Genomic DNA, 26852 nt, shown 5'->3' on the forward strand with positions numbered 1-26852 from the left:
CTGCTTTGTCAAAGATTAGTTGACCATAGAGCTGAGGGTCCATTTCTGGAGTATCTATTCTGTTCCATTGGTCTATGTGTCTGTTTTTGTGCCAGTACCATGCTGTCTTTGTGATCACAGCTTTGTAGCATAGCTTGAAATTAGGCAACATGATGCCCCCAGCTTTGTTTTTCTTTTTCAACATTTCCTTGGCGATTTGGGGTCTTTTATGGTTCCACACAAATCTTAGGATTGTTTGTTCCAGCTCTTTGAAGAATGTCATTGGTATTTTGATCAGGATGGCGTTGAAAGTGTAGATTGCTCTGCATAGCATAGACATTTTAACTATGTTAATTCTTCCGATCCATGAGCATGGAATGTTTTTCCATCTTTTTGTGTCGTCTTCAATGTCTTTCAAGAGTGATTTGTAGTTTCTAGAGTATAGATCCTTTACGTCTCTGGTTAAGTTTATTCCGAGATATCTTATGGTTTTGGGTGCTATTGTAAATGGGATGGATTCCCTAATTTCCTTTCTTCAGTCTCATTATTTGTGTATAGAATTGCAGCTGATTTCTGAGCATTGATTTTGTATCCTGCCACATTGCTGAATTGTTTTATGAGTTCTAGTAATTTGGGGGTGGAGTCTTTTAGGTTTTCTATATAGACTATCATGTCATCTGCGAAGAGAGAGAGTTTGACTTTTTCTTTTCCAATTTGAATGCCTTTTATTCCTTTTTGTTGTCTGATTGCTGTTGCTAGGACTTCTAGTACTATGTTGAACAGTAATGGCGAGAGTGGGCATCCTTGTCGTGTTCTTGATCTTAAGGAAAATGCTCTCCGCTTTTCCTCATTGAGAATGATATTCGCTGTAGGCTTTTCATAGATGGTTTTTATGAAATTGAGGAATGTACCCTCTATCCCTACACTCTGAAGCGTTTTAATCAGGAAAGGATGCTGTATTTTGTCAGATACATTTTCTGCATCAATTGAATGGATCATATGGTTCTTGACTCTTTTCTTGTTGATGTGATCTATCACACTGATCGATTTTCAAATGTTGAACCATCCTTGCATCCCGGGGATGAATCCCACTTACTCATGATGGATAATCCTTTTAATGTACTGTTGGATCCTAAGCTAGGATCTTGTTGAGAATTTTGGCATCCATATTCATCAGAGATATCGGTCTGTAATTCTCCTTTTTGATGGGGTTTTGCGTGGTTTGAGGATGAAGGTAATACTGGCCTCATAGAATGAGTTTGGTAGCTTTCCCTCTGTTTCTATTTTTTGAAACAGCTTTAGGAGAATAGGTATTATTTCTTCTTTGAATGTTTGGTAGAATTCCCTGGGAAATCTGTCAGGCCCTGGAGTCTTGTTTTTTGGGAGTTTTTGATGAGTACATCAATCTCTTCACGATTAATCGCTCTGTTTAAATAATCCGTTTCTTCCTGTTTCAGTCTTTGTAGTTTATAGGTTTCCAGGAAGACATACATTTCTTCCAGGTTGTTTAATTTATTGGCATATAGTTGTTGATAATAGTTTCCAATGATTGTTTCTAGTTCCTTGGTGTTCCTCTCCCCTTTCATTCATAATGTTATTAATTTAGGTCCTTCCTCTATTCTTTCGAATAAGTCTGGCCAGTGGCTTATCGATCTTATTAATTCTTTCAAAGTACCTGGTTCTAGTTTTGTTGTTCTGCTCTACTGTGCTCCTGGGTTCTAATTCATTGATCTCTGCTCTAATCTTGATCATCTGCCGTCTCGTGCATGGGTTAGGCCTGTTCTTCTGTTCTAGCTCCAGCTTCTTAAGGTGAGAATATAAAAACTGCATTTTAGATTTTTCTATTCTTTTGAGTGAGGCTTGGATGGCTATGTATTTTACCCTTAGGACTGCCTTTGCAGTGTCCCGTAAGGTTTTGACCGATGGATGTGTTTTCATTCTCATTGGTTTCCATAAATTGCTTAAGTTCTTCTTTAATTCCCTGGTTTGCCCAATCATTCTTAAGCAGGATGGTTCTTAGTTTCCATGTGTTTAAGTTTCTTCCAAATTTTCCCTTGTAATTGAGTTCCAGTTTCAAAGCATTGTGGTCTGAGAATATGCAGAGAATAATCTCATTCTTTCTGTATCGGTTGAGACCTGTTTTCTGACCCAGTATATGGTCTATTCTGGAGAAAGTTCCATGTGCATTCGAAAATAATGAGTATACTGTATTTCTAGGATGTAGTGTTCTGTATATATCTATGAGGTCCATCTGGTCCAGTATGTCATTCAAAGCTCTTGTTTCTTTATTGATTTTCTGCATAGATGATCTGTCTGTTGTTGAGAGTGGAGTGTTGAGGTCCCCTGCTATTAACGTATTATTATCTATATGTCTCTTCATTCTGGTTAAGAGTTGGCATGTGGGGGCGCCTGGGTGGCGCAATCGTTAAGCGTCTGCCTTCGGCTCAGGGTGTGATCCTGGCATTCTGGGATCGAGCCCCACATCAGGCTTCTCCACTGGGAGCCTGCTTCTTCCTCTCCCACTCCCCCTGCTTGTGTTCCCTCTCTTGCTGCTGTATCTCTCTGTCAAATAAATAAATAAAATCTTTAAAAAAAAAAAAAAGTTGGCTTGTGTATCTGGCTGCTCCCCTTTTGGGGGCATAGATATTTATAATTGTTAGATCTTCTTGTTGGATACACCCTGTAAGAATAATATAGTGTCCTTCTGTATCTCTAACTACAGTCTTTAGTTTAAAATCTAGTCTCTCTGATATGAGAATTGCTATGCCAGCTTTCTTTTGAGGTCCGTTGGCATGAAAAATTGTTCTCCATCCCTTCACTTTCAGTCTGGATGTATCTTTAGTTACAAAATGGGTCTTTTGTAGACAGCATATGGATGGGTCATGTCTTTTTATCCATCTGCAGCCCTGTGCCATTTATGGGAGCATTTAGGTCATTCACATTGAGAGTGATTATTGAGAGAGATGATTTTAATGTTGTTGCCTATGATGTCTTTGTTTCTATAGATTGTAAATTTCTGTTCTGTATCACTCTTGGGGTCTTTTTCCGTTTATAGAACCCCCCCCTTAATATTTCTTGTAGGGCTGGCTTGATCATCACATATTCTTTCAGTTTCTGCCGGTCTTGGAAGGTCCTCTCTCCATCCATCTGAATGACAGCCTTGCTGGATAAAGGATCCTTGGCTGCATGTTCTTCTCACTTAGTGCTTTGAATATGTCTTTCCAGCTTTTTCTGGCTTGCCAGGTGTCTGTAGACAGGAGTGACGTTATTCTGATGTTCCTCCCTCTGTAGGTGAGGATTCTCTTCCCCCTGGCCGCTTTCAAGATTTTATCTTTGGATCTAAGATTTTCGAATTGTAGTATTATGTGACGTGGTGTTGGTCTGTTCTCATTGATCTTTGGAGGGGTCCTCTCTGCCTCTTGGGTACGAATGCTCGTTTCCTTCTCCAGATTAGATAAGTTCTCAGCTACGGTTTGTTCAAATATCTCTTCTAGACCTCTCTCTTTCTCCACCCCCCCAGGGATGCCGATGATTCTGACATTGGAACGTTTCATTGAGTCCGTAATCTCCTGTAATCTACATTCTTGAAATTGGAGGTTTTTAAGCCATGTTCGCTCTTTTTCCTTCTTTTCTATCGTGTCATCTTCCAACTCACTTATTCGTTCTTCTGCCTCGTTTACCCTGGCTGTCATAGCATCCAGTTTAGACTGCATTTGAGTCATAGCATTTTTAATTTCTGCCAGATTCGCTCTCATTTCCGCCCTTAGAGATTCTATATTCTTGTTAATATTTGCATTAATATTTTTTTCATGCCAACACATCATCTTGACCATTGTTACTCTGAACTCCATTTCTGACAATTTGGTTATATCTATATTCATTAGTTCTGTGGCAGAGGCCACAGTCTCTGTTTCTTTCCTTTTTTGGGGTTCCTCCTTGTTCTGTTGAGATGTGGTTAAGGGGACGTACAGAGCCCAAATTATTGACCAGGACCCAGTCAGTGTGCACTTGTTTTATAGGGACCTTAGGGACATGGGCTTCGTATTTTTTCAGCCTGCCTTCTGGTGGAGGGGCCTGCTGCACTGATACTCAGGCAACTCTCTTTGGGTAGAGTTGCCCTGTCCCCTTTGGGGGGGGGATGGGCACAGTGCTAACTGGTTTTTCCGGGCTTTTGTTCTCTGGCGCCTTTCCCTAGTGGCTTTCTATGGCTCTTCCGAGGGTCAGAGCAGCAGTGACCGTATCCAAACCTCTGTCTTAGAGAGATCGCAGTCTGCTCTTCACTGAGCTCTCGTGGCCCCTCTAACTCCGTTTCTGTTGGTGCTGCTAGAAACCCACAGCGTCCCGGATTGTGTGCCCCATAGCTGCTCTCCCAGTCCTTGTTCCCAGGGCCGGCTTGTCTCTGCCCTTTGTGCTTCTAAAACCGCCAGCCGCCCCGGGTTCCCGCGCACACTCCCGAACTCCCGGTTTCAGTCTGCTTTCTCGGTGGCTACCGGTCCTTGAGTCTGGCCCGCTCCTCAGTGCAGGAGACTTCTGCTTCCTGGCGCCTGAGTGTGGCGGTTCCCTCCCCCTTCTGTTTATCTTCCGATACCTGTGCGCAGAGTCACGGTTTCCTGCTTTGTACCTCGATACCCAGCGCGGAAGATGTTTGTTTGTAGAGATCCAGATGTATCTTCTTACGTCTCAGGTTGATTTCGTGGGTATTCAGAATGGTCTGGTAGATATCCAGCTCGATTCAGGGGACCAGCTGAAAAAAGGTCCCCTACTCTTCCGCCATCTTTTTTCCTCTCTCTGAAGCTGTTTTTATTTTTAACGAAAATTAAGTAACTTATAAATGATTAATATTACTGGTGCTGTGTTAAGGTCACCCTTAAATTTGATGATTTACTGGTATGGCTCCATGGGACGTAGAAGAGCTGTTATACGCAGTTACGGTTTATTACTGTGAAAGGATACAAGTTAAAATTGGTAGAAGGAAAGGTGCATTGAGGGAAATTCAATGGAAACTGGGCCTAAGCTTCCAGTGGAGCTGCACCGAGCCATGCTTAGTTCTCTCAGCAGTGAGAGACAACATGTGTGAAGCGCTGTCAGCCAGGGATGCCAGCCAGGGTTGCTCACCTGCATGGTTGCTCTCAGTTACTCAAGACTCTAGCCTCTGTAGTGGAAACAGGTGATAATCATAAGTCCCACTTTAGCATAAACTATGTGGTCAAACTGGAAAACATGGCGCCAGATCTCAGGCATCCAGAAACACTCTTCTCAGGCAGAACATGCCAAGGACTCAGAGCTCAGTTCACATGAGCTTGCAAAGTGCTGAAGGAACAGGCTTTCTTGGAAATTTGCAGGGTTTGGGCAACCCAGACCTGCTGTTGTAGCATTTTACTGCCCAGGTGTATTATTAATTATGTTGCTTATTATATTATATGCTGAGAAGAAATAGACTAAAAATCTTGAAAGGGAGCAAAAGTACAGAGGCAGCAGTGCATATCACATTGCAAATTCAATAGAAATTTCCCTAATTAAAGAGACTAACATAGTAAAACGCATCCAGTTAATTCACTTGCACATTGGTGACAGATTCATTACACTGGTCCAGAGTGGGCAGGGTGTGGTCTGGGGACAAATGCAGCTTGCTGCTTGCTGTGTACTGCTGCTATCTATTGCCTACTGCTAAGAACAGTTTTGCATTTTATAATTGTTTTTTAAGAAATCAAAAGAATAATATGTTTGACACATGGAAATTATATGAAGTTTAAATTGCAGAATCTATAAATAAAGTTAGCTGCTTTTCATTATGCAACAAAAGAGTCGAATATTCGCTATATACCGAATGGCCTACAAAGACTAAAATACTCACCATCTGGCCCTTTAAGAAAATGGTTGCTGACTCCTGGGCTTCCCTTTCTGTAGCATCTGCCCCATCATAGCACTTTCACTGCCATTCATTCATGATGTGAAGTGGCAGAGTGTTACTATTGAATGTAATGTGAAAGTAATCATGGTGGTTTTTACTTTTTGTAGTTTGAGCATTTTAGTTGACAGTGATGTTTACATATTTGTTTGAGTAATATATTCAGGTCCTTTGCCTTCATGCATATTTAATATATCTTAATTTAAAATTATGTTTAAATAAATGATTTTTATAATGAATGATGTTTTTAATCATAGTTCCTAAGAAGCCAGAATCTACCGATGATGAAGAAAAAATTGGAAATGAAGAGAGTGATTTAGAAGAAGCTTGCATTTTGCCTCACAGTCCTATAAATGTGGACAAAAGACCCATTACAATTAAATCACCTAAGGTGAAGTATTCTCTGTGATTTTGAGGCTGGCTGAATAGAAACAAAGCACATAGCAAAGGAACCCATAAGTATTGTCACTTGGTCCTTGATTATCTGTAGGATAGAGAGTGTAGTGGGTTACTGAATGGGTGACATTCCAAGTCACACTTAATGCACTTGACTTACGGTGTCCTGGTCAGATTGATAGCTGGAAAAGTGTTCCCTTTTATGTTTAGTGGTACATTGTATCATTCATTTACCATTCATTCATTGAATGTATACTTTGCTCCATAAACTGTCTTGGTGTCTTAGGCTATTAATATGGATGATAATTTAACTTTGTATGCCATGTATTTTCCAAGGTATGTAAGTATAGAGATTATAAATTCATTTATAAGCCTATTTATTGCATAGTTATTTTTGCCATAAATTACTAAATTTAAAATATCTTACCAATTTTAACCTATTTGCATTTATTTATATTTTATTTGAGTAAGTGTTTTAGAGCTCATATTAATATCAGTAAGGTAAACTAATGGTGAAAACGGTTTTCCTTTGTCAGGATAAATGGCAGCCACTGTTGAGTACAGTTACAGGTGTTCACAAATACAAATGGTTGAAGCAGAATGTTCAGGGTCTTTATCCACAGTCTGCACTCCTCAGTACAATTACTGAATTTGCCCTTAAGGAAGAGCCAGTTGATGTGGAAAAAATGAGAAAGTGCCTACTAAAACAGGTAAAATTTGCTAAGAACATTCTTCTCTGCATAGAATAATATACACAACGCTTAACTGTATGCATTCATATTTTACAGTTGGAGAGAGCAGAGGTTCGTCTGGAAGGGATAGATACAATTTTAAAACTGGCAACCAAAAATTTCTTACTTCCATCTGTACAGTATGCTATGTTCTGTGGATGGCAAAGACTTATTCCTGAGGGGATTGATATAGGGTAAAACTTCATAACATTTGTTTCTTAATTAAGGGACACTGTGGCAACAAAGCATTGTTCTATTGAAGTTTAAAAGTCTGGCAGTATTGTAAGTAATATTCTTTATCTTTGTTTAAAAGGGAACCTCTTACAGATTGTTTAAAGGATGTTGATTTGATCCCACCGTTTAATCGGATGCTACTGGAAGTAACTTTTGGCAAGCTGTATGCTTGGGCTGTTCAGAATATTCGAAATGTTTTGATGGATGCAAATGCCAAATTTAAAGAACTTGGTGAGTTAAAAAAAAAATCTGATGCATAAAAGGCTGTATTAAAATTGCTGTTGAAGCACATTAGCATTATTTTATATTATGTAATTATAATTTAATTATTATATAGCATATAGAATATATAATATGATTAATTATAATATAAGTAATGAAGCACATTAACATTATTTTATAGTTTGGCTCTTAATTATATATTGTAGAAACTTGCAAATGCTGATTTTTGCTCTTTGAGAAGACTTTAATAACTATACATTAGAAAAATAATCTTTAAATATTTTTTTATTTAAATTCAATTTAGTCAATATATAGTGTATTAATTTCAGGGTTACATTAGAGCAATAATCTCAGCTGCTTTAAGCTTTGTCAAATTTTAAACAAAACTTTCAAAATTCAGCAGAAGACACAATTTTGTAGTATTGGAATATAAAGCTTTTTTACGTTTTAACATTTTCATGTGTATCACTGATACCATATGCCCTAAAGTGTATATACTGTATTACTACTTAATTTCTTGGATAGTTTGAGTACCTGCAGAAAAATGCTAGGATTAGTCTTGTGGAAGAGAAGTGAACTATGACTGCTGTGTTTGAAATGAAATGAGTAAGCCACTAGGGACATTTAGAGGAGCAGTGTGATAAGTTTTGCAAATCGGAAATGGCTGTATGTGGATTAATGGTGGTAGGGTTATTGCAAAGTAATGCACAGCTGCCTGATGTCCATACACTTTGGACACCCACTGAAAAACAGAAATTTTATAAAATTGCTACTGCTTTTTGCATCATGTATGTTTTTATATCCACACACAAGAAATTTATGTGGGTGCCAATTCTTTTTAGGTATACAGCCTGTCCCCCTACAAACCATTACCAATGAGAATCCATCAGGACCAAGCCTGGGGACGACCCCACAGGCTCGCTTTCTCCTGGTCATGCTCAGTATGCTCACCCTGCAGCATGGTGCAAACAACCTGAACCTCCTGCTGAACTCTGGCACACTTGCCCTCACACAGACAGCACTTCGGCTTATTGGTAGGTTGGCACTGCCTTAAGTCATTTATGAAAATGTCAAGATTTTGCCTTCATGTCTTCTTTCTCTCTCTTTATAAACTTTTTTTAAATTGTAAAATAAAAATAACATAAAATTTACCCTTTTAACAACTTTATTATTCGGTAGCATTAAGCACATCCATAATGTTGTACAAACATCACTACTGTCTAGTTCCCTAACCTTTTTGTCACCCCAAATGGAAAGCTATACCCATTTAGTGGTGATTCCTGATTGCCAACTCCCCCAGCTTTTGGCAACAACAAATCTGCTTTTTATCTCTGTGGATTTTCCTATTCTGGATATTTCATATTAATGAAATACAATTTTTAGCCTTTTGTATCAGGCTTATTTCACTTAGCATATATCAGTACTTCGTTCCCTTTTATGGCTAAAAAATATTATATTATATGAATATACTACATTTTATTTATCCTTTCATCAGTAGTTGGACATTTGGCTTGTTTCTGTCTTTTGGCCATTGTGAGTAGTGCTGCTAGGAACGTTTGTGTACAAGTTTTTGCTTGAACATCTATTTCTAATTATTTTGTTAGGAGTAGAAGTGCAGGGTCGAATGGTAATCCTGTGTTTAGCATGCTAAGGAACCACCAGTCTTTTCCATAGCACTGAAACATTTTCCATCTCCCCCAGCAATGGAAAAGGGTTCCAGTTTCTCTACATCCCCACCAATACCAGTTGTTTTCCTTTTTGGGAAGTGGGGGGGCGGGATTGAGGTCATCTCAGTTGATGTGAAGTGGTTTCTCATTGTGGTTTAATTTACATTTTGCTAATGTAAGGACATTGAACATTTTTACACATGCTTGTTGGCCATTTGCATATCTTTCGGAGAAATTTCTATTCAAAACCTTTGCCCATTTTTAAATTAGGTTATTTGCCTTTGTGTTGTTGAGTTGGAGGAATCTTTTACATGTTCTGGATACTAGACCATTAGCAATTACATGATTTGAAGATACCCAGAACCCCATTCTGTGGGCTGTGTTTTACTTTGATGCACAGAAGTTTTAAATTTTGATGAAATCCAATTTATCTTTCTTTTGTTACTAGTGCTTTTGATGTCATGTTCAAGAAACCATTGCCAACCCAGATAATGAGGATTATTCACTGTGTTTTCTTTTTTTAAGTTTTGTAGTCTTGGTTCTTATGGTCTTTAGTCCATTTCTAGGCAGTTTTTAATATGGTGTGAGGTAAGGACTCCTTTTATTTCTTTTGGTTATCTAGTTGTCCTAGTACCATTTGTTGAAAAGACTCTTCTTTTCCTGTCTTGGCACCCTTGTCAAAAATCATTTGACTGTAAATACTTTGGTTTATTTCTGGACTCTTATTTGGTTGGTCTATGTGTCTATCATTATTCCAGTACCACATTGTTGTGAACGCTAGCTTTGTGTTAAGTTTTGAAATAAAAAAATGAGTTTTCCAATTTTTTTTTTTTCCTTAAGATTATTTTGGCTGTTTGGGGTCCTTAGGATTTCTATATGAATTTCAGGGCTAGCTGCAAAAAGTAGCTGTTGGGATTTTGTAGAGGTTGTATTGAATCTGTAGATTGTGTTGGGAAGTATTGCTATCTTAACAAATATTAAGTCTTTCTTTCCATGAATGTGTGATGGCTTTGTATTTACTTAAGTCTTCTTTCATTTCTCTGAGCAGTATTTTATAGTTTTATAGTTTTTTTTTTAAAAGATTTTATTTATTATTTGACAGAGAGAGACAGCGAGAGAGGGAACACAAGGGGAGTGTGAGAGGGAGAAGCAGGGAGCCCGATGCAGGGCTTGATCCCAGGACCCTGGGATCATGACCTGAGCCGAAGGCAGATGCTTAATGACTGAGCCACTCAGGCGCCCCTGTAGTTTTATTGTTAATCAGGGTAATTCTGGCTTCATAGAGTTAGTTAGGAAGTGTTGCCTCCTATTCTGTTTTTAGAAGAGTTAGAGTATTGGTATTAATTTTTCTTTAAATGTTTGGTAGAATTCACCAGTTAAGCCATCTGGTTCTGGGTTTTTCTTTGTTGGGAGGTTTGATTACTGATTCAATGTCTTTACTTGTTACAGTTCTATTCGTGTTTCCTGTTTCTTCTTGAGTCAGTTCAGATAATTTGTTTCTGGGAATTTATCCATTTCATCTAGGTTAGCTACTGTGTTGGTGTATAGTTGTTCATAATACTCTCGTATAGTTCTTTTTATTTCTGTAGAATCAGTAGTAATGTCCCCAGTTTCATTTCTGGTTTTAGTTATTGGCATCATCTCTTTTTTCTTAATCTACTGAAAAGTTTGTCAATTTTGTTGATATTTTCCAAAAAACCAACTTTTGGTTTTGTTGATTCTGTTGTGTTGTTTTTTAATTCTCTATCTCTGCTCTAGTCTTTATTATTTCTTCCTTCCTACTAACTTTGGGTTTATTGTACTCTTATTTTTCTAGTTCCTCCAGGTGTAGTTACTAATTTGAGATTTTTCTTCCTTTGTAATGTATGCATTTATAGATATAAATTTCTACCTTGGCACTGTTTTTTGTGCATCCCATAAGTTTTGGTATGTTGTGCTTTTGTTTTCATTTGTCTCAAACTATTTTTAAATTTCTCTTGTGATTTCCCCCCCCTTTGGGGATTAATGTAATTTAATTTCCATATACTTGCGAGATTTCTAGTTTTCCTTCTGTTACTAATTTCTAATTTCATTCTGTTGTCAGAGAACATAATTTGTATGCTTATAGTGTATTTCAATTTATTGAGACTTGTTTTATGGTCTAGCATGTGGTCTATCCTGGAAAATGTTCCATGTACCCTTAAGAAGATTGGATATCCTCCTCTTTTTGAGTTTTATGTATATATGTCTGTTAGATCTGATTGGTTTATGATGTTCTTTGCGTGAAATCTGAGATACTGCAAGGCTAGTGTTCCAAGCCCAAGCGAAAAGCAAGGCTTTCTCTAAGCTCTTTGATCTTGTCAGTCTTTGTGTCCACATGATCCATTCAAAAATATGCATCAGGCTAGAAAAAAATCAACCTCTGTGAGCCAGACATTTGATTTCTTAAGACCGTATTAACAATTAAAAAATGCTTAAAAAATTCTCAAAAATTGCCTCTCTTTTTATGTTATCTCCCTTTTTTTCCGGAGAATCCAATAGATAAAAGTCATAGCACAAATCATTAATTATGGAGGCTTTTGTTTAGAGTTTAAATTTGAACCTGCCTACTGGGTGCAGAAAGCAACGGAGTCATGTCACATCAATACATATCTATATTTACCAGTTTCCTTGATCAGGGTTATTTTTCTTTCGTATAAGAAATTATAAGTGTATAATTTTTTATATTAATTTTATGTATGCATCCTGATACAAAAGAGCCACAAAAACACAAAACCACTTAAAAAAAGATCCCCTTTTTTTCTTATTGCAAATGTATTCAAACCCTTTGCAGTAAATTTGGTATTTGCAGGGTTAACATTATAGCTGCCAGGGGAGATCCTAGCCAGAATGCAATCCCTGCCCTTCTTAGGGCCTCACTGAGGCACCACTGGGTTGGGCTGAAGAAAAGAATATTTTTTGCGCCAGTAAAGCTGGGGAAAAGCTTTACTTTATCTAAAGCTTTGCTCCAGCCCTGGGAATTGAATAACCTTTTTTTCTCTGTTTTGGAGAAGAGAGGATCATGAACTTTGTACATTTTTGACCCATCCAAGCCCACCTTTGGGAATGTTTGGGCACCTTTTCCTTCCCTTTGGAAGAGCAGACAAAGACCGAAGGAGTTAGTAGGGCTGTGCCCCCTCACATTAGCCAGCAAGGCCAAAGCAGCCAAGGGGATCCATCATGCTGACTCCTAGGGTTCAATTTACTATTTTAAAATCCGTTCCTAAATTTTACTTCTTGTAGCTGATAGCTCAACTTCTGTTTTATACTACGGATGATTTCGTAGCAATCAGGGACCAAATACTCATCATGCTCCACACCTTCATTCTTCCTTTTACCAAACAGTCCTTTTGCAATATTTCAGCAAGTTGGGGTTGTTCTGGAGAATCCCATTGCTGCCATCCCTGTGCTAGGGTCCTTAAGACCACTCCCAGATTCAGTGATTTGTGAGGAGGCCTTACCAGACTTGGTATATAGTCACACTGAGGGCTAAGGTTTACTATAGTGAAAGACGAGAAAGCAAAATCAGTGAAGGGAGGGCACATGGGAAAAGTCTGGGAGAAACTGACATGGGTCCTCTCCTCGTGGAGTCACACAGGATGAACTTAATTCTCTCAGCAAAGAGTTGTGACTACATGTGTGAAGTGTTGTCTATCTGGAAAGTTCATGAGAGACTCAGCACCTGGAGTTTGCACTGGGGCAGGTTAAGTTGGCATCTCTGCCTGGCACATACGCAAGTTCTAGACCACCAGTGGGAAGCAGGTTTCAGCAAAAACCACATTGTGCAGACAGTTTAGGCACAGCGAAGCTTCTTATCAGTTAGGAGTGAGGCCTCTTATCAGTTAGGGAAGGGTGGGAGCCCTCCTGATATCGAGGTTCCCAGACGCCAACTGAGGGGCTGCCTTGCAAACAGCCCTTCCTCAGGCCTACTGTTCTTACCTCTTTTCTGCATGGTACCATAATTAAAGTTGGTTAGTTTCTTTTTTTTTTTTTAATGTTTTTTTATTATATTATGTTAGTCACCGTACAGTACATCCCTGGTTTCCGATGTAAAGTTCGATGATTCATTAGTTGCGTATAACACCCAGTGCACCATGCAATATGTGCCCTCCTTACTACCCATCACCAGTTTATCCCATTCTCCCGCCCCCCCCTTCCCTCTGAAGCCCTCAGTTTGTTTCTCATAGTCCATAGTCCCTCATGCTTCATTCCCCCTTCTGATTACCCCCCTTTCTTTATCCCTTTCTTCCCCTACCGATCATCCTAGTTCTTATGTTCCATAGATGAGAGAAATCATATGATAGTTGTCTTTCTCTGCTTGACTTATTTCACTTAGCATTATCTCCTCCAGTGCCGTCCATGTTGCAGCAAATGTTGAGAACTCGTTCTTTCTGATAGCTGAGTAATATTCCATTGTATATATGGACCACAACTTCTTAATCCAGTCATCTGTTGAAGGGCATCTCGGCTCCTTCCACGATTTAGCTATTGTGGACATTGCTGCTATGAACATTGGGGTGCATATGGCCCTTCTCTTTACTACGTCTGTATCTTTGGGGTAAATACCCAGTAGTGCAATGGCTGGGTCATAGGGTAGCTCAATTTTTAACTTTTTAAGGGACCTCCACACTGTTTTCCAGAGTGGCTATACCGACTTGCATTCCCACCAACAATGTAGAAGGGATCCCCTTTCTCCACATCCTCTCCAGCAATTATTGTTTCTTGCCTTGTCAATTTTTGCCATTGTGACTGGCGTAAGGTGGTATCTTAGTGTGGATTTGATTTGAATTTCCCTGATGGCTAATGATTTTGAACATTTTTTCATATGTCTGTTAGCCATTGTATGTTATCATTGGAAAAGTGTTCATATCTTCTGCCCATTTTATGATTTGTTTATTTGTTTCTCACATATTGAGTTTGAGACGTTCTTTGTAGATCTTGGATACCAGTCTTTTATCTGTAGCATCATTTGCAAATATCTTCTCCCATTCCGTGGGCTGCCTCTTAGTTTTTTGGACTGTTTCCTTGGCTGTGCAGAAGCTTTTTATCTTGATGAAGCCCCACAAGTTCATTTTATCTTTTGTTTCTCTTGCCTTTGGAGATGTGTCATGAAAAAGGTTGCTTTGGCCGATGTCGTAGAGGTTGCTGCCTATGTTCTCCTCTAGGATTTTGTTGGATTCCTGTCTCACATTGAGGTCTTTCATCCATTTGGAGTTTATCTTTGTGTATGGTGTGAGAGAGTGGTCAAGTTTCATACTTTTGCATGTAGCTGTCCAATTTTCCCAGCACCATTTATTGAAGAGACTGTCTTTTTTCCACCAGATGTTTTTGTCTGCTTTGTCAAAGATTAGTTGCCCAAAGAGCCGAGGGTCCATTTCTAGGTTCTCTATTCTGTTCCATTGGTCTGTGTGTCTGTTTTTGTGCCAGTACCATGCTGTCTTTGTGATCACAGCTTTGTAGTACAGCTCGAAATCCGGCATTGTGATGCCCCCAGCTTTGTTTTTCCTTTTCAACAGTTCCTTGGCAATTTGGGGCCTTTTCTGGTTCCATACAAATTTAAGGGCTGTTTGTTCCAGTTCTTTGAAAAATGTCATCGGTATTTTGATCAGGATAGCATTTAAAGTGTAGATTGCTCTGGGTAGCATGGACATTTTAACTATGTTAATTCTTCCGATCCATGGGCATGGAATATTTTTCCATCTTTTTGTGTCTTCTTCAATGTCTTTCAAGAGTGATTTATAGTTTCTAGAATATAGATCCTTTACGTCTCTGGTTAAGTTAATTCCAAGGTAACGTATGATTTTTGGTGCTATTGTAAATGGGATGGATTCCCTAATTTCTCTTTCTTCAGTCTCATTATTCGTGTATAGAAATGCAACTGATTTCTGAGCATTGATTTTGTATCCCGCCACATTACTGAATTGCTCTATAACTTCTAATAGTTTGGGCGTGGATTCTTTTGGGTTTTCCATAGAGAGTATCATGTCATCTGCAGAGAGAGACATTTTGACTTCTTCTTTGCTGATTTGGATACCTTTGATCCCTTTTTGTTGTCTGATTGCTGTTGCAAGGACTTCTAGTACTATGTTGAATAATAGTGGCGAGAGTGGGCATCCTTGTTGTGTTCCTGATCATAAGGGAAAGGCTTCCAGCTTTTCCCCATTGAGAATGATATTTGCTGTAGGCTTTTCATAGATGGTTTTTATGAGATTGAGAAATGTACCCTCTATCCCTACACTCTGAAGGGTTTTAATCAAGAAAGGATGCTGTATTTTGTCAAATGCTATTTCTGCATCTATAGAGAGAATCATATGATATTTGAATTTTTCTTTCTGGATAAAATCTAAGACACTGATAGATTTGTGAATGTTGAACCACCCTTGCATCCCAGGGATGAATCCCACTTGGTCATGATGGATAATCCTTTTAATGTACTGTTGGATTCTCATTGTTAAACATTTAGGTGGTTATCTTTTGTTTTTCTATTCTAATAAAAATATGTGGTGAGTGTTTTTCTAACTTAAATTTTTGGAGGGGGTTGCATAATTCCTAGAAGTAGAGCAAATGTCTCTGTTGCTTGTTTTATATCTTACATCTTCAGATACATATTTATATATTTGGTTCTCATTTTAAATTCTCATTAATAAATCCTTCATGGTTTTATTGTATTGGTTACACGATGGATTCTTTAAAATTATCTTCATAAATTTTGAAAAAGTGTATTAAGATTAGGAAGTTGTAACTACTTACTAGCTCAGCTGCTGTGTTTGATGCTCTGATAGGTCCTAGTTGTGATAATGTTGAAGAGGATATGAATGCTTCTGCCCGAGGAGCTTCTGCTACAGTTTTGGAAGAGACAAGGAAGGAAATGGCTCCTGTGCAGCTTCCAGTTTCAGGGCCAGAACTGGCTGCCATGATGAAGATTGGAACCAGGGTCATGAGAGGTGTTGATTGGAAATGGGGTGATCAGGTACTCAGATTTGATTTTAAACACATTAGCCACACATTAGTCACCATCCTTACTTGGATGCTATCAGTGGGTGGAAATTGGAGTAAATAACTACTTTAACTTAGGGCCTATGCAATTGACAGATGATGTAGTTGGTGATGTAGTTAGTTCCTGGGCAGGTGAATGGCAAAATAAATAGAGAGTAACAGTGGTTGTAGGGGCACCTCAGGTAGGATCAGGTCTTCAAAGGGTGGCGGCTGTTTTCAGAAAGACTCCTTGTCACAGGCTCAATTTGAGGGGCAGCCCAGAGTAGGGCAAGAGTAAGCAAGAGAGAGCAAACCTCATCTTAGTAATTGTGTTCTGAAAGCTGTGAGGCAGGAAAACCCAGATGCTTCTTCTGGGAGCCAATGGCCATGTGCCCATTAAGTGCCCAACCTTGCAGTTTTAGGTGTTCCAGTTGGGCAGTGGCTGTTTCTCCTTGCAGCACATCAATCCCAAGCTTCTGTCAGGTCTCACGAGGTAGAGATTGTGGGGGCTGGTATCTGTGTCATTACCATAGTCACTACTGAAGGACAGTGCTCACCTTCCTACAGTGTGGTAGCATTCTTGGCATCTCTAGGTTTTCTCAGCCTCATTTTTAAGCATGGGCCTCATCAGAATCATCTCAAAAGTGTCCTATAACAGGTAGCAGCATCCTAAAAACAGCTTTCACTCATAGAAATGAGAGTTGGAGTTTCCACTTTAGGTTCCAGAGGGAAAACTGAAGAATAAGAGGAATGGAAGAGATGCGGGTGCTTGTTTCAGGTTTCTGGTGTTTCGAAGCCCTGTGGGGGATCGAGGGAGCCAAGGAACAGGGCCCGAGGACTAGACTGGAAAGCCTCATCTCTGCATTGGCTTAGGGAGGATGCTAATCGAGACGATGCTTTTCCCACTTAACTCTTTCGTAAGGGAGCATAAGCAAGTTATTTCCTGATGTTTGATTTATGGTAATGATGTGAGCTGTGCATGTTGCAGCTGTGCATGTTTGGAGCAGTCTGTGGGCACAAAGTCTGCACAGTAACATCGCATTCCTTAAAGGCTTTGTCTGTGTGACAAAACAGGTGTACGCCCTCTTAACTAATCTTTGTTTTGGCTTCCTCAGGATGGACCTCCTCCTGGTCTTGGCCGTGTGATTGGTGAACTGGGAGAGGACGGATGGATCAGGGTCCAGTGGGACACAGGCAGCACCAACTCCTACAGGATGGGGAAGGAGGGGAAGTATGACCTCAAGTTAGCAGAGCTGCCGGCCTCCACACAGCCCTCAGCAGAGGACTCGGACACAGAGGATGACTCTGGTCGGTGCCTTGGGGCTCTTTAGTCTGGGGCAACCTGGAAAGCTGTGTGCTAATGACAGCTGGTCATCTTTTTCATCTGGGAATGAGAACGGTGTTAGGACTCAGCTGTGGACCGTGGTCTGTAGTTTTGGACTTGCCCCTGAAGGTTCAGTTTAAATAAGCCCCAGGTAATGCTGATGCAGGAGTTAAAAGCATGGCTCTGGTAACTGGCAGCCTAGCTGGATTTGACTCTCTTGCTCCCTTTGGGGACAGTGAAGTATGGTTTGGCAGTGCAGGGCTTGCTATGTCTTTACCTCTGGTGGACTTTCTTGGTTGGCTCTGAGCCTGTGTCTGAGGTAGTGAGCCAGTGCCTGGTGGACTAGGAATATTATGGAGTTAGTACTGTATTGTCTTAAAGAAACCCGAGGTGAGAATTTGGAGTGAACCTAGAAAGTTAAATCCTATCTAAGGAGATCCAGGGTTGTGGGAGGAGCACTTTATGACATTTTTAGATGTGTCCAACAGACGTTGGGATGTATGAATGAAGCTTCCCACAGCTGGTCTCAGTGAGACTGTCTAGGAGGCCAGGGTGGATTCTTGGGCTCAGGTGCTGGCTGTATGCACTGCATAGTCAGGCTTTGGAAGTCATTTGTATGGTCAGGGGAGGCTGAGCTCAGTAGAGAATGGGTGGTGTGGAGAGTGGAAAAGGCTGTGTTCCATCCATGTCACTTGTGGGGGTCCAGGCCCCCTCAGCTGTGAACAGATGATGCCTCCCTTTTGGGGCTATTGGGAGTACCATATGTGAAAGCTGGAGTCTCGCATAGATGATCAGGGCTGGTTTTGTTTTTACTCAGGGAAGTCAGGGCCTGAGCAGAGCTGGCTAAGTGAAAGAACTGTGGCTCTGCTGTTACATGCCTCTTTGTCAGAAAGTCAGTGCCTTGGACACACGACGAGCCTTTGGTTCCCCTCCATGGCACAGGCACTTACATCTTCATCCAGGGCATAGCTACCTTGTCAGCAAGCAGCTCTTGACATTTGATAAGTTGTCTTTCTAAAAGAGTAAATCCTTGAGATTGTTTTAGTGCTTCTGAGCTATGTGCAGAGATCGTTTTAAAAAAGTAAACTCTAATTTAGAAGGCTTATTTCCTTTGAGGAAAGTGGGGGCAGAGATGATTAGTGTATTTAGTGCATTCTGAATTCCATCTTTTCTTATAAAGAGCTATTTCCCTTTCCACACTAAAAATTGTGATAGTTAATTCCTTTAAAGACTGGGTTATTAAAATCCCATGAATCACATGCAGGGACATTTTCCAGTTCTATTTGGGAGTGTAGGTTCTTACTTTGATACTTTTTTCCAGAAGCTGAACAAATTGAAAGGAACATTCATCCCACTGCAATGATGCTTACCAGTACTGTTAATTTATTGCAAACTCTTTGTCTCTCTGCTGGAGTCCACGCTGAAATCATGCAGAGTGAAGCCACCAAGACCCTGTGTGGACTGCTGCGAATGTTAGTGGAAAGTGGAACGACGGACAAGACATGTATGCAATGAATAGTTGTGGGCCTACAGAGCACTGGGGCTATGCATTTGGTGTGTGTGTGTGTGTGTGTGTGCGCGCGCGCATGTGGGTGTGTGCATGTGGGTGAGTGTGCGTGTGTAGCAGTGTCCTAGGGCTGGCATAACAACTTACCTCAAATTTGGTTCTTTTGCTTGGGCTGCCACATGAAAGTACCATATACCTGGGTGGCCTAAATTTTTTTTCTCCCTGTTCTGGAGGTTAGCAGTTCAAGATCAAGGTGCCAGCAGGGCTGGTTCCTTCTGAGAGCTGTGAGGGAAGGATCTGTTCTAGGCCTCTCCCCTAACTTCTGGTAGTTTGCTGGCAATCTTTGGCATTCCTTTGTTGATTACTGCCCTCAGCTTCACCTGAGTGTGTGTCTGTCTCCAAATCTCACCTTTTTATTAGGACACTAGTCATAATTGGATTAGGGACCCACCCTAATCTAGTTTAACCTCTTCTAAACAGTTTACATCTTCCATGGCCTGGTTTCCAAATAAGTCGCATTCTGAGATACCAGGGTTAGGACTTCAACATACTGCTTTTGGGAGGGGGAGGACACAGTTCTGCCCATAACAGAGTTATGGAACCTCAGATTTTTGGAGACCAGAAGTCCAAAATCAAGGTTTTGGCGGGGCTGCGTTCTCTGCAGAGACTTCAGGAGAGAATCCTTTCTTGTCTCTTCCACCTCCAGGCTGTCTTGGCTTGAGGCCATAGCCTCAATGAGGCTCTGCCTCATTTTCACACAGAGGACTGCCCTGTGTCTCTTTGTGTCCTTTTCTGCCTTTTATAAAGACTTTCATAGGGTTTAAGGTCCACCCTTATTCAGTACAGTGTCATCTCAATCCTTACCTTCAGTACATCTGCAAAGAATTTATTTCCAAATAAAGTCACATTCTGAGGTTTTGGGTGAACATGAATTCTGGGGGATACAGTTCAACCCACTGAAATGTTTGTATGTGAATGTAAATGTGTTTAAATGTGGAGAGAATGAGTTGACGAAGTGGGAGGAGTCAGTGTGTGTTTAAGTGTGAGGATGCTTTTGAGTATGTGAGTGAGTCTGAGTGTGAGTGTGCGAGTTTGTCTCTGAGACTATTTGAGTGGCTACAGGTATGAGTGTGAAGTGGAAGTGAGTGTGAATGTGTGTGAGTAGCTGGGTGTGTTTGTTGATGAATAATTATGAGTGATTGTGTGTGCGTATATCAGTGACTGTGAGAATGAGCATGTGATTGTGGTAGGGTGTGACTGTGTAGAAATTGATGTGTTTGTGAGTGTGTGAGTGTGATTGAGTGCAGTCATTAACATGTGTCTGAAGGCGGTGCCCCTGGGAGCCTGGAGAGCAGGAGAGCTGGGCCTTGGCAGGCGGGCCTCTGCCAGGAAAGAGTGGAAGCCCCGGGGTGCCCATGAGCGGAGCCTGGAAGCCAGGAGGAGCAGACAGGGTCAGTTGCGTCAGTCAAATTGGATAAACCTCACGAAAGCCTCCTAGTCTTGTTCTATTAATGCAGACTTCTTAAACTTGGATTGGAAATTTGTGGTGCAGATTAAATGTAAACAAGATCATGGGAAATATTGAAAACACATGAGGTTATAAAAAAATACACAAGATGCACTCTTCCTAGTAACTGCAATTTGAATAGTGAGTCATTTTCTTACTGTCTAGAAATAATAAGTACATGAAACTTCTTAACTGGTTTGAGTTACTCATGTACTTTAAAGGTTTTAAGAGTGTTGTAAAGTGTTCCTTGAGCTAACTGCAGGGTCTTCTCCCACTGCTCTCACTTTGAATGAGTGAAATTGTAATATATTTGTAAAGTAGGTTATTTTTGAAAATAACATGGTAGGTAAATTAAAAGTGTAGATTGTACTGAGTATTTATTTCTAGAAATTTGGTACCAAGCTAGTTTGTTTCATTCTGGCAGCTTCCCCGAACAGGCTGGTGTGCCGGGAGCAGCACCGGAGCTGGTGCACGCTGGGCTTCGTGCGGAGCATTGCGCTTACACCACACATGTGTGCTGCTCTCAGCTCCCCACAGTGGATTGCCCTGCTCATGAAGGTCGTGGAGGGACATGCACCTTTCACCGCCGCCTCGCTGCAGCGGCAGGTAATTGTGCTGCTGGGCTGATCCTGCTCAGTGTGAGTTTTGGGACTGTATGACCCCCTTAAGAGGTGGCATCAAGATGCCAGTGCTCCCAGTCATTATAATTAGGTGCTTGTACTCAATAATGCGTGCAGAAAAGAACTGGAACCAACCCAAAGTAGATTTTCTAGTGCAAAGGGCTGAAGTTTTTGATTATTTTAAATTGATTAAGTTGCTAAACTGTAGTTGACTTGCTTGTTTTTGAAGTGGTAAATCCTGCCAGCTGCCCTTATGTGCTTCAGAGGAGTTGTAGTATAATTGTCTTTAGAAGATTAAGCTGAAAAGAAGTATTTTTTAATTAAATAAATATCTGTTTCTGTAATGTACCTTTTCTTAATACCTGATAATCTATATCTTTAATTAACATGGGTGTAATTATCTGGCTATAAAATAATGAATATCTGAGTTTTCACATAATTGCATTATAGGAACAAAAAAAAGAAAGTAAAAATCTGTTATTTCTTAATCTAAAATCACAGATAGTGGTTTTCTTTAATGTTTCCCATTTTAAATGGTCTTTTATCAGATCTTAGCTGTGCATTTACTGCAAGCAGTGCTTCCATCATGGGACAAGACCGAAAGGGCAAGGGATATGAAGTGCCTTGTGGAAAAGCTGTTTGGTTTCCTGGGCAGCTTGCTCACCACCTGTTCTTCAGATATCCCATTCCTCAGAGGTGGGCAGCTCTCCTTATTTGTGTCCTGGTTAAGTGAGTAGGGCACTCTGTAGCTCCTCTCTCATATATCTATTTCAGAATCTACTCTGAGGCGGCGGAGGGCACGCCCACAGGCCTCTCTGACCGCCACCCATAGCAGCACCCTGGCAGAAGAGGTGGTGGCGCTACTCCGCACACTTCACTCCCTGGGTCAGTGGAATGGACTCATAAACAAGTACATCAACTCTCAGCTCCACTCCGTCACCCGCAGCTGCACAGGAAAGCCATCGGAGGGGGTGGGTGCTGTGTTTTAAGATCTGATAATTTTTTTCTGTAAGATGTTGATTTAAATTTTAAATTATCTTTTTAAGTGACATGTATTTTGTTTAAAGATATTTTAAAATATATTTTACTGGGATAGGCTGGTGATGGGTATTAAGAAGGGCGCATATTGCATGGTGCACCGGGTGTTATATGCAAATAATGAATCATGGAACACTACATCAAAAACCAAGGATATACTGTATGGTGACTAACATAACATAATAAAAAATTATTATAAAAATATTTTACTGGAAATAACTATTGAAGAAACTAGTATAAAAATGAACTTGGCTTAGCTGTAAATGTGTAAGAAATAGGCAGCACCCTGGGCTCTCTTCTTCAAGCTGGCTATTTGTCTGCATTAGGCCCAGTTAGAGGACTACTTTCCAGACTCTGAAAACCCCGAGGTAGGGGGCCTCATGGCAGTCCTGGCTGTGATCGGAGGCATCGATGGTCGGCTGCGCCTGGGGGGACAAGTCATGCATGATGAGTTTGGAGAAGGCACGGTGACTCGCATCACCCCGAAGGGCAGAATCACTGTACAGTTCTCAGACATGCGGATGTGTCGTGTTTGCCCATTGAATCAGCTGAAACCAGTAGGTGAACTTGTGTTCAATTACTTAGTAATTAAGGCAGAGGAGTTTTATACTAGAACTGGGTTCTAACTTCAGTGCAGGAATGAACTTGATTTTCATGGTTCATGTCTACCATCTAGGAAGCTATGCAACCTGAGGAAAGCCATCTATCTATCTTCACTTGTTTGCTTTGTGCCCCTATGATAAATAGGGCCTTTCTCATGCTGTTACATGGATTAGTAGTTCATGTCTTATTTTAGCTGAAAAAGACATAAAAGGGCATTGGCAACATAGAAGGTACTTGTAACTATGTTTTAATTATCGTAAAATGCAAATTTTGAAGTTTATTTTTTATTAACTCAAATTTTAAAGAAACCTAAAGGTGATTCCTTAAAAAATGACCTTTCTTCACGTAGAAAATGCTTATTAATTGTGTTGAGTCACATAACTTTATGTAGCAGCTACTGTTATATTAAATCTGTGAATTAGGGATGTTTAGGGAAAGTGAGTGATTTATATTACTTTGATGTGTATCTTCCTGTAAAATACTGTTTTTGATTATTACAGAAATGAAAATATACATGTTGTAGAAAATTTGAAATGCATAGAAAATGTCTAAGAATATAATAACCACCACTCTGATATAATTATTGTTCACAAGTTGTTAAAGAAAAAATCAGTTTAGGTTATGTTTACTGTACATATAAATCTCTATTTTGCCTTTAATGTTATCTTTTAAAATGATTATTCTCAGATATAAGAAGACTTATGGATATGTGTGATAATTTCAGAATTAAGATTCATGGTTATGATAATTTTCAGAGCATTTCATTTGCTTATTTCACCGAACAGACTTTGAAGGTTTCTGTGTTCTTGCTTTAGCTCCCTGCTGTGGCATTCAGTGTCACCAACCTGCCCTTCACAGAGCCGATGCTGTCTGTCTGGGCTCAATTGGTAAACCTTGCTGGAAGCAAATTGGAAAAGCATAAAGTAAAGAAATCACCTAAACAGGGTTTTGCAGGTCAGTATGTGGTGCTTCTTAATGGAACAGCTACAGTCTTAACTGGTATTGCTTGGACAATGTTTGGCATTTTGTCAGAGCAAGTTCCTGCTCCTGCCAAAGTCTTTGGGTTTCAGTGGATTGACCATTTGTTAAGTTATGGTGGGCATGAAACCTTGAGCATGGTGATAAGAGCGTGCAATACAAAGAATGACAGCATCGGTGGGAGCAGCCCCTGAGGAGCCCCGGGTTCCACCTCAAGCCTGTTTTCCAGTGCCAGCATTTATTCTGAATAAGCTTTTTGAAGAGGAATCTGTGTTCTCTCTCCCTTCCTATTAACCCCCGAGCCATGGCCCTTAGGCCCAATTGCCTTTCAGGAGCTTTGCTCTTGACTTCATCACTGCCAGACTCAGTAAGGCCTGCATGTTTGGACCCGCCTTGCTTGCTTCATATCTGTGGACGTTGGGCTAAGACCAAGGTCACCTGTGCTTAAAGCCTTCCTTCCTTTGGTCTGGAATACTGCTCCCTGAATTTTCCTTACACTGCCCTTTGCATGTTCTTTGAGATTTCTTCTCCCTGACTATTCTTTGTACGTTGGAAATTCTTATGGTTTTCTTCATAACTTCTGGCTCATTGTACCCACACTTACTGAGTTTTCTCACCCATTTCTCCATATTTCTGTGATTGCTGCTACAGCTACTACAAATCATGATAGTGACCACCTTTAACTCTGGATATCCAGTTCACATCTCTGGCTGGAAGGCCATGTGCATGTACACCACAGCATGTTCAGAATTCCACTAACCTTGTTCCTTGATCCCCGTTTCCCATCACAGTGAATAAACCTGCCTGCCAGGCATTCAGGCTTGATGCCTGAAAGACACCTATGCTCCTCCATCCTCTTCCATCCCACATTGCTATGCTGCCTTTTGTGGCCTCCAACATGTCCTGCTTGGAATACTGTTGCCACAACTATAGCCCAGCTAAGTTCTTGTGTTCTCCCTGCATCTTTGTGGCAGCTCTCTTAATTTCCTCCTCAGTTGGCTGTCAGGCACCACTGCAGTCATTTGTTTAGCTAAGACTCCAGGGAGTGTCACGATCTTGTTAAAGAACTGTATGTTGTGAGTGTCCAACAAAACTGTCTTGGAGGAGTCTTGGCAAGAAAAGGTGAAACTGTTTTGTTTGTCACATAGGTATCTGGTTGAAATTTCAGCAATGTGGGAAACGTTTGATTATACTAATAATAACTAACATGGATCTAACTGTGTTAAACCATTTAATTCTCACCCCTATTCATCAAAGTAGCTGCATGGGGAACAGGAAAAGGGGAAGACCTGGGGGAGGTAGAGGATGCTTATCCAGAAACACTCATCATAACACTGGGAAAGACCAGTCCTTCATTACTGACAGTATTTGGCATGGCCAGCTAATTCCCACAGGGCAGGGCATTGTTTATGCCACTTTGCAGCCATGGCACTGCAGTGCAGGGAGCGGAATACCTTCCCTAAGGCCACTGAGCTGGTGAGGGGAAGAGCCCAAGCAGGGTGTGTCATTCCCGCGGAGTCCTTTTCTCCCACAGGACAAGTAGACCTGGATCTGCTGAGGTGCCAGCAGTTAAAACTGTACATCCTGAAGGCGGGTCGTGCACTGCTTTCCCACCAGGACCAGCTCAGGCAGATCTTGTCTCAGCCAGCTGTTCAGGAGGTCACAGCTGCTCATACCGGTATGTTTTTAAGGAAGCTCTTATAGATCTGTAGGGAAGGCAGGTACTCCCATAGAAAATGGCAAAAGACATGAGTAAATAGTCCATGAAAGGTAAACAGAGATGGCTTCTAAATATATGAGAAAGATGTGCAATGTGGCCACTAATCAATGAAGTGCAAATGACAGTGTCATTGTCTTATAAGACAAAAAAGATTGAAGGGATCTGGCGGTAAGGGAGGAAAAACAGTGCTCTCCTGTTTTGTTATTTAAAGTGTGGCCCATGGACCAGCAGCATTGATGGCACATAGGACTGTGTTAGACACGCAGACTCTCAGGCTGCACCCCAGACCTAAGAAATCAGAGTTTGCATTTTAATAAGGCCCTCAGGTGGTTTATACACATACAAAATAGTACTGCTTTAACACATTGCTAGTGGGAATTTAAGTTGGTATAACCATCTAATGGGCGTTTAAGGAAATGTTACCCTTTAAAATGCATACACACACACACACACACACACACACACACACACACAGAGCTATATCTGTATCTCTCTATTCTCTGTATCTTTCCATTGACCTGTGAGTCATCTTGTGGGAATTTATCACATGAAAAGGCATGAAGATACGTGTTTATGGTGCTCATTATGGCCTTTTTGTTGGTATTGTTTTTAGGTTGAAAACTGGAGACACCTAAATGCCTATTATTGAGTGGTGTATCCACACAGTGGAATGCCACGGCATCATTCACAATGATGATACATATATATGTTCATTGCCATGGAAATGTGAAAATGATAAATAAAAAAGCACATTGCTGTGTATATCTCTTTGTAGATATACCATAGATTCATCTGCTTACTAAACTGTGACAGTGGAATTTCAGCTGACTCTATGTTCTTTATACTTTTCTATAAGTTCAGTTTTGTAGAATAACCTTATATCACTTTGAATAGGAAAAAACCCCAATATGAAATATTTTCTTGATCATCTGCTATTAAAAGATATGTACTGAAGTATTATGGGGAGTAAGATAGTCCTTATTTATGATCCCAAACTCTCTGGGGTCAGAGTGAGAAGGGAAAATGAATGCAGATGGCTCTGTGCAGGATATGATGCCAGCGCACTGCGAAATGTGTAATGGCAGTTCCACGGGTGTCTTGGGGACACCAGTGGTTGAGGGCTGGGGAGGGCAGCTTCTGAAGGGTGTGGCAAACCCTAGGTGTAGTGTGATGAGGAAGCTCTGTCCTGCTGGAAGAGACAGTAGGGGCATAGACATAGCAGTGAGTGTATGGGTGAGTGTTTAAGTGCTTCTCTTTGCAAGGAGCTCAGGGTTTATTGATGAACATGGGCCAAAAGCTGAAGAGGTCAGCTGAATTCGTGCGATAGAATGTCTTGAATACCAGGGTGAAACTTAAGGCTGACTTAGAGCTCCAGTGAGGACCCACTGATATTCAGGATGATAAATCTAGTGAGGTATAGGAGTA

The 26852-nt window shown here is 40.6% G+C and overlaps 1 protein-coding gene across 5 annotated transcripts in view; it reads left to right on the forward strand.

Moving 5' to 3' along the window:
- The window catches only part of HERC2 (HECT and RLD domain containing E3 ubiquitin protein ligase 2), a 237594-nt gene that overhangs the window by 108364 nt on the left and 102378 nt on the right, over nucleotides 1-26852 (forward strand). For 4 of the 5 annotated variants that reach the window (XM_026510286.4, XM_026510289.4, XM_026510287.4 and 1 more), the window contains exons 31-44: nucleotides 6145-6278; nucleotides 6820-6993; nucleotides 7072-7208; nucleotides 7328-7479; nucleotides 8313-8504; nucleotides 15938-16125; nucleotides 17246-17438; nucleotides 18776-18958; nucleotides 20893-21074; nucleotides 21637-21784; nucleotides 21863-22059; nucleotides 22453-22683; nucleotides 23545-23683; nucleotides 25242-25385. In XM_026510286.4, the coding sequence (XP_026366071.1) occupies nucleotides 6145-6278; nucleotides 6820-6993; nucleotides 7072-7208; nucleotides 7328-7479; nucleotides 8313-8504; nucleotides 15938-16125; nucleotides 17246-17438; nucleotides 18776-18958; nucleotides 20893-21074; nucleotides 21637-21784; nucleotides 21863-22059; nucleotides 22453-22683; nucleotides 23545-23683; nucleotides 25242-25385 (2394 nt within the window). The remainder of the gene's footprint in view (nucleotides 1-6144; nucleotides 6279-6819; nucleotides 6994-7071; nucleotides 7209-7327; nucleotides 7480-8312; nucleotides 8505-15937; nucleotides 16126-17245; nucleotides 17439-18775; nucleotides 18959-20892; nucleotides 21075-21636; nucleotides 21785-21862; nucleotides 22060-22452; nucleotides 22684-23544; nucleotides 23684-25241; nucleotides 25386-26852) is intronic. The other variant, XM_026510288.4, reaches the window with a different exon arrangement.

The sequence above is a fragment of the Ursus arctos genome, unplaced genomic scaffold, assembly GCF_023065955.2.
Source record: "Ursus arctos isolate Adak ecotype North America unplaced genomic scaffold, UrsArc2.0 scaffold_28, whole genome shotgun sequence".
NCBI lineage: Eukaryota > Metazoa > Chordata > Mammalia > Carnivora > Ursidae > Ursus > Ursus arctos.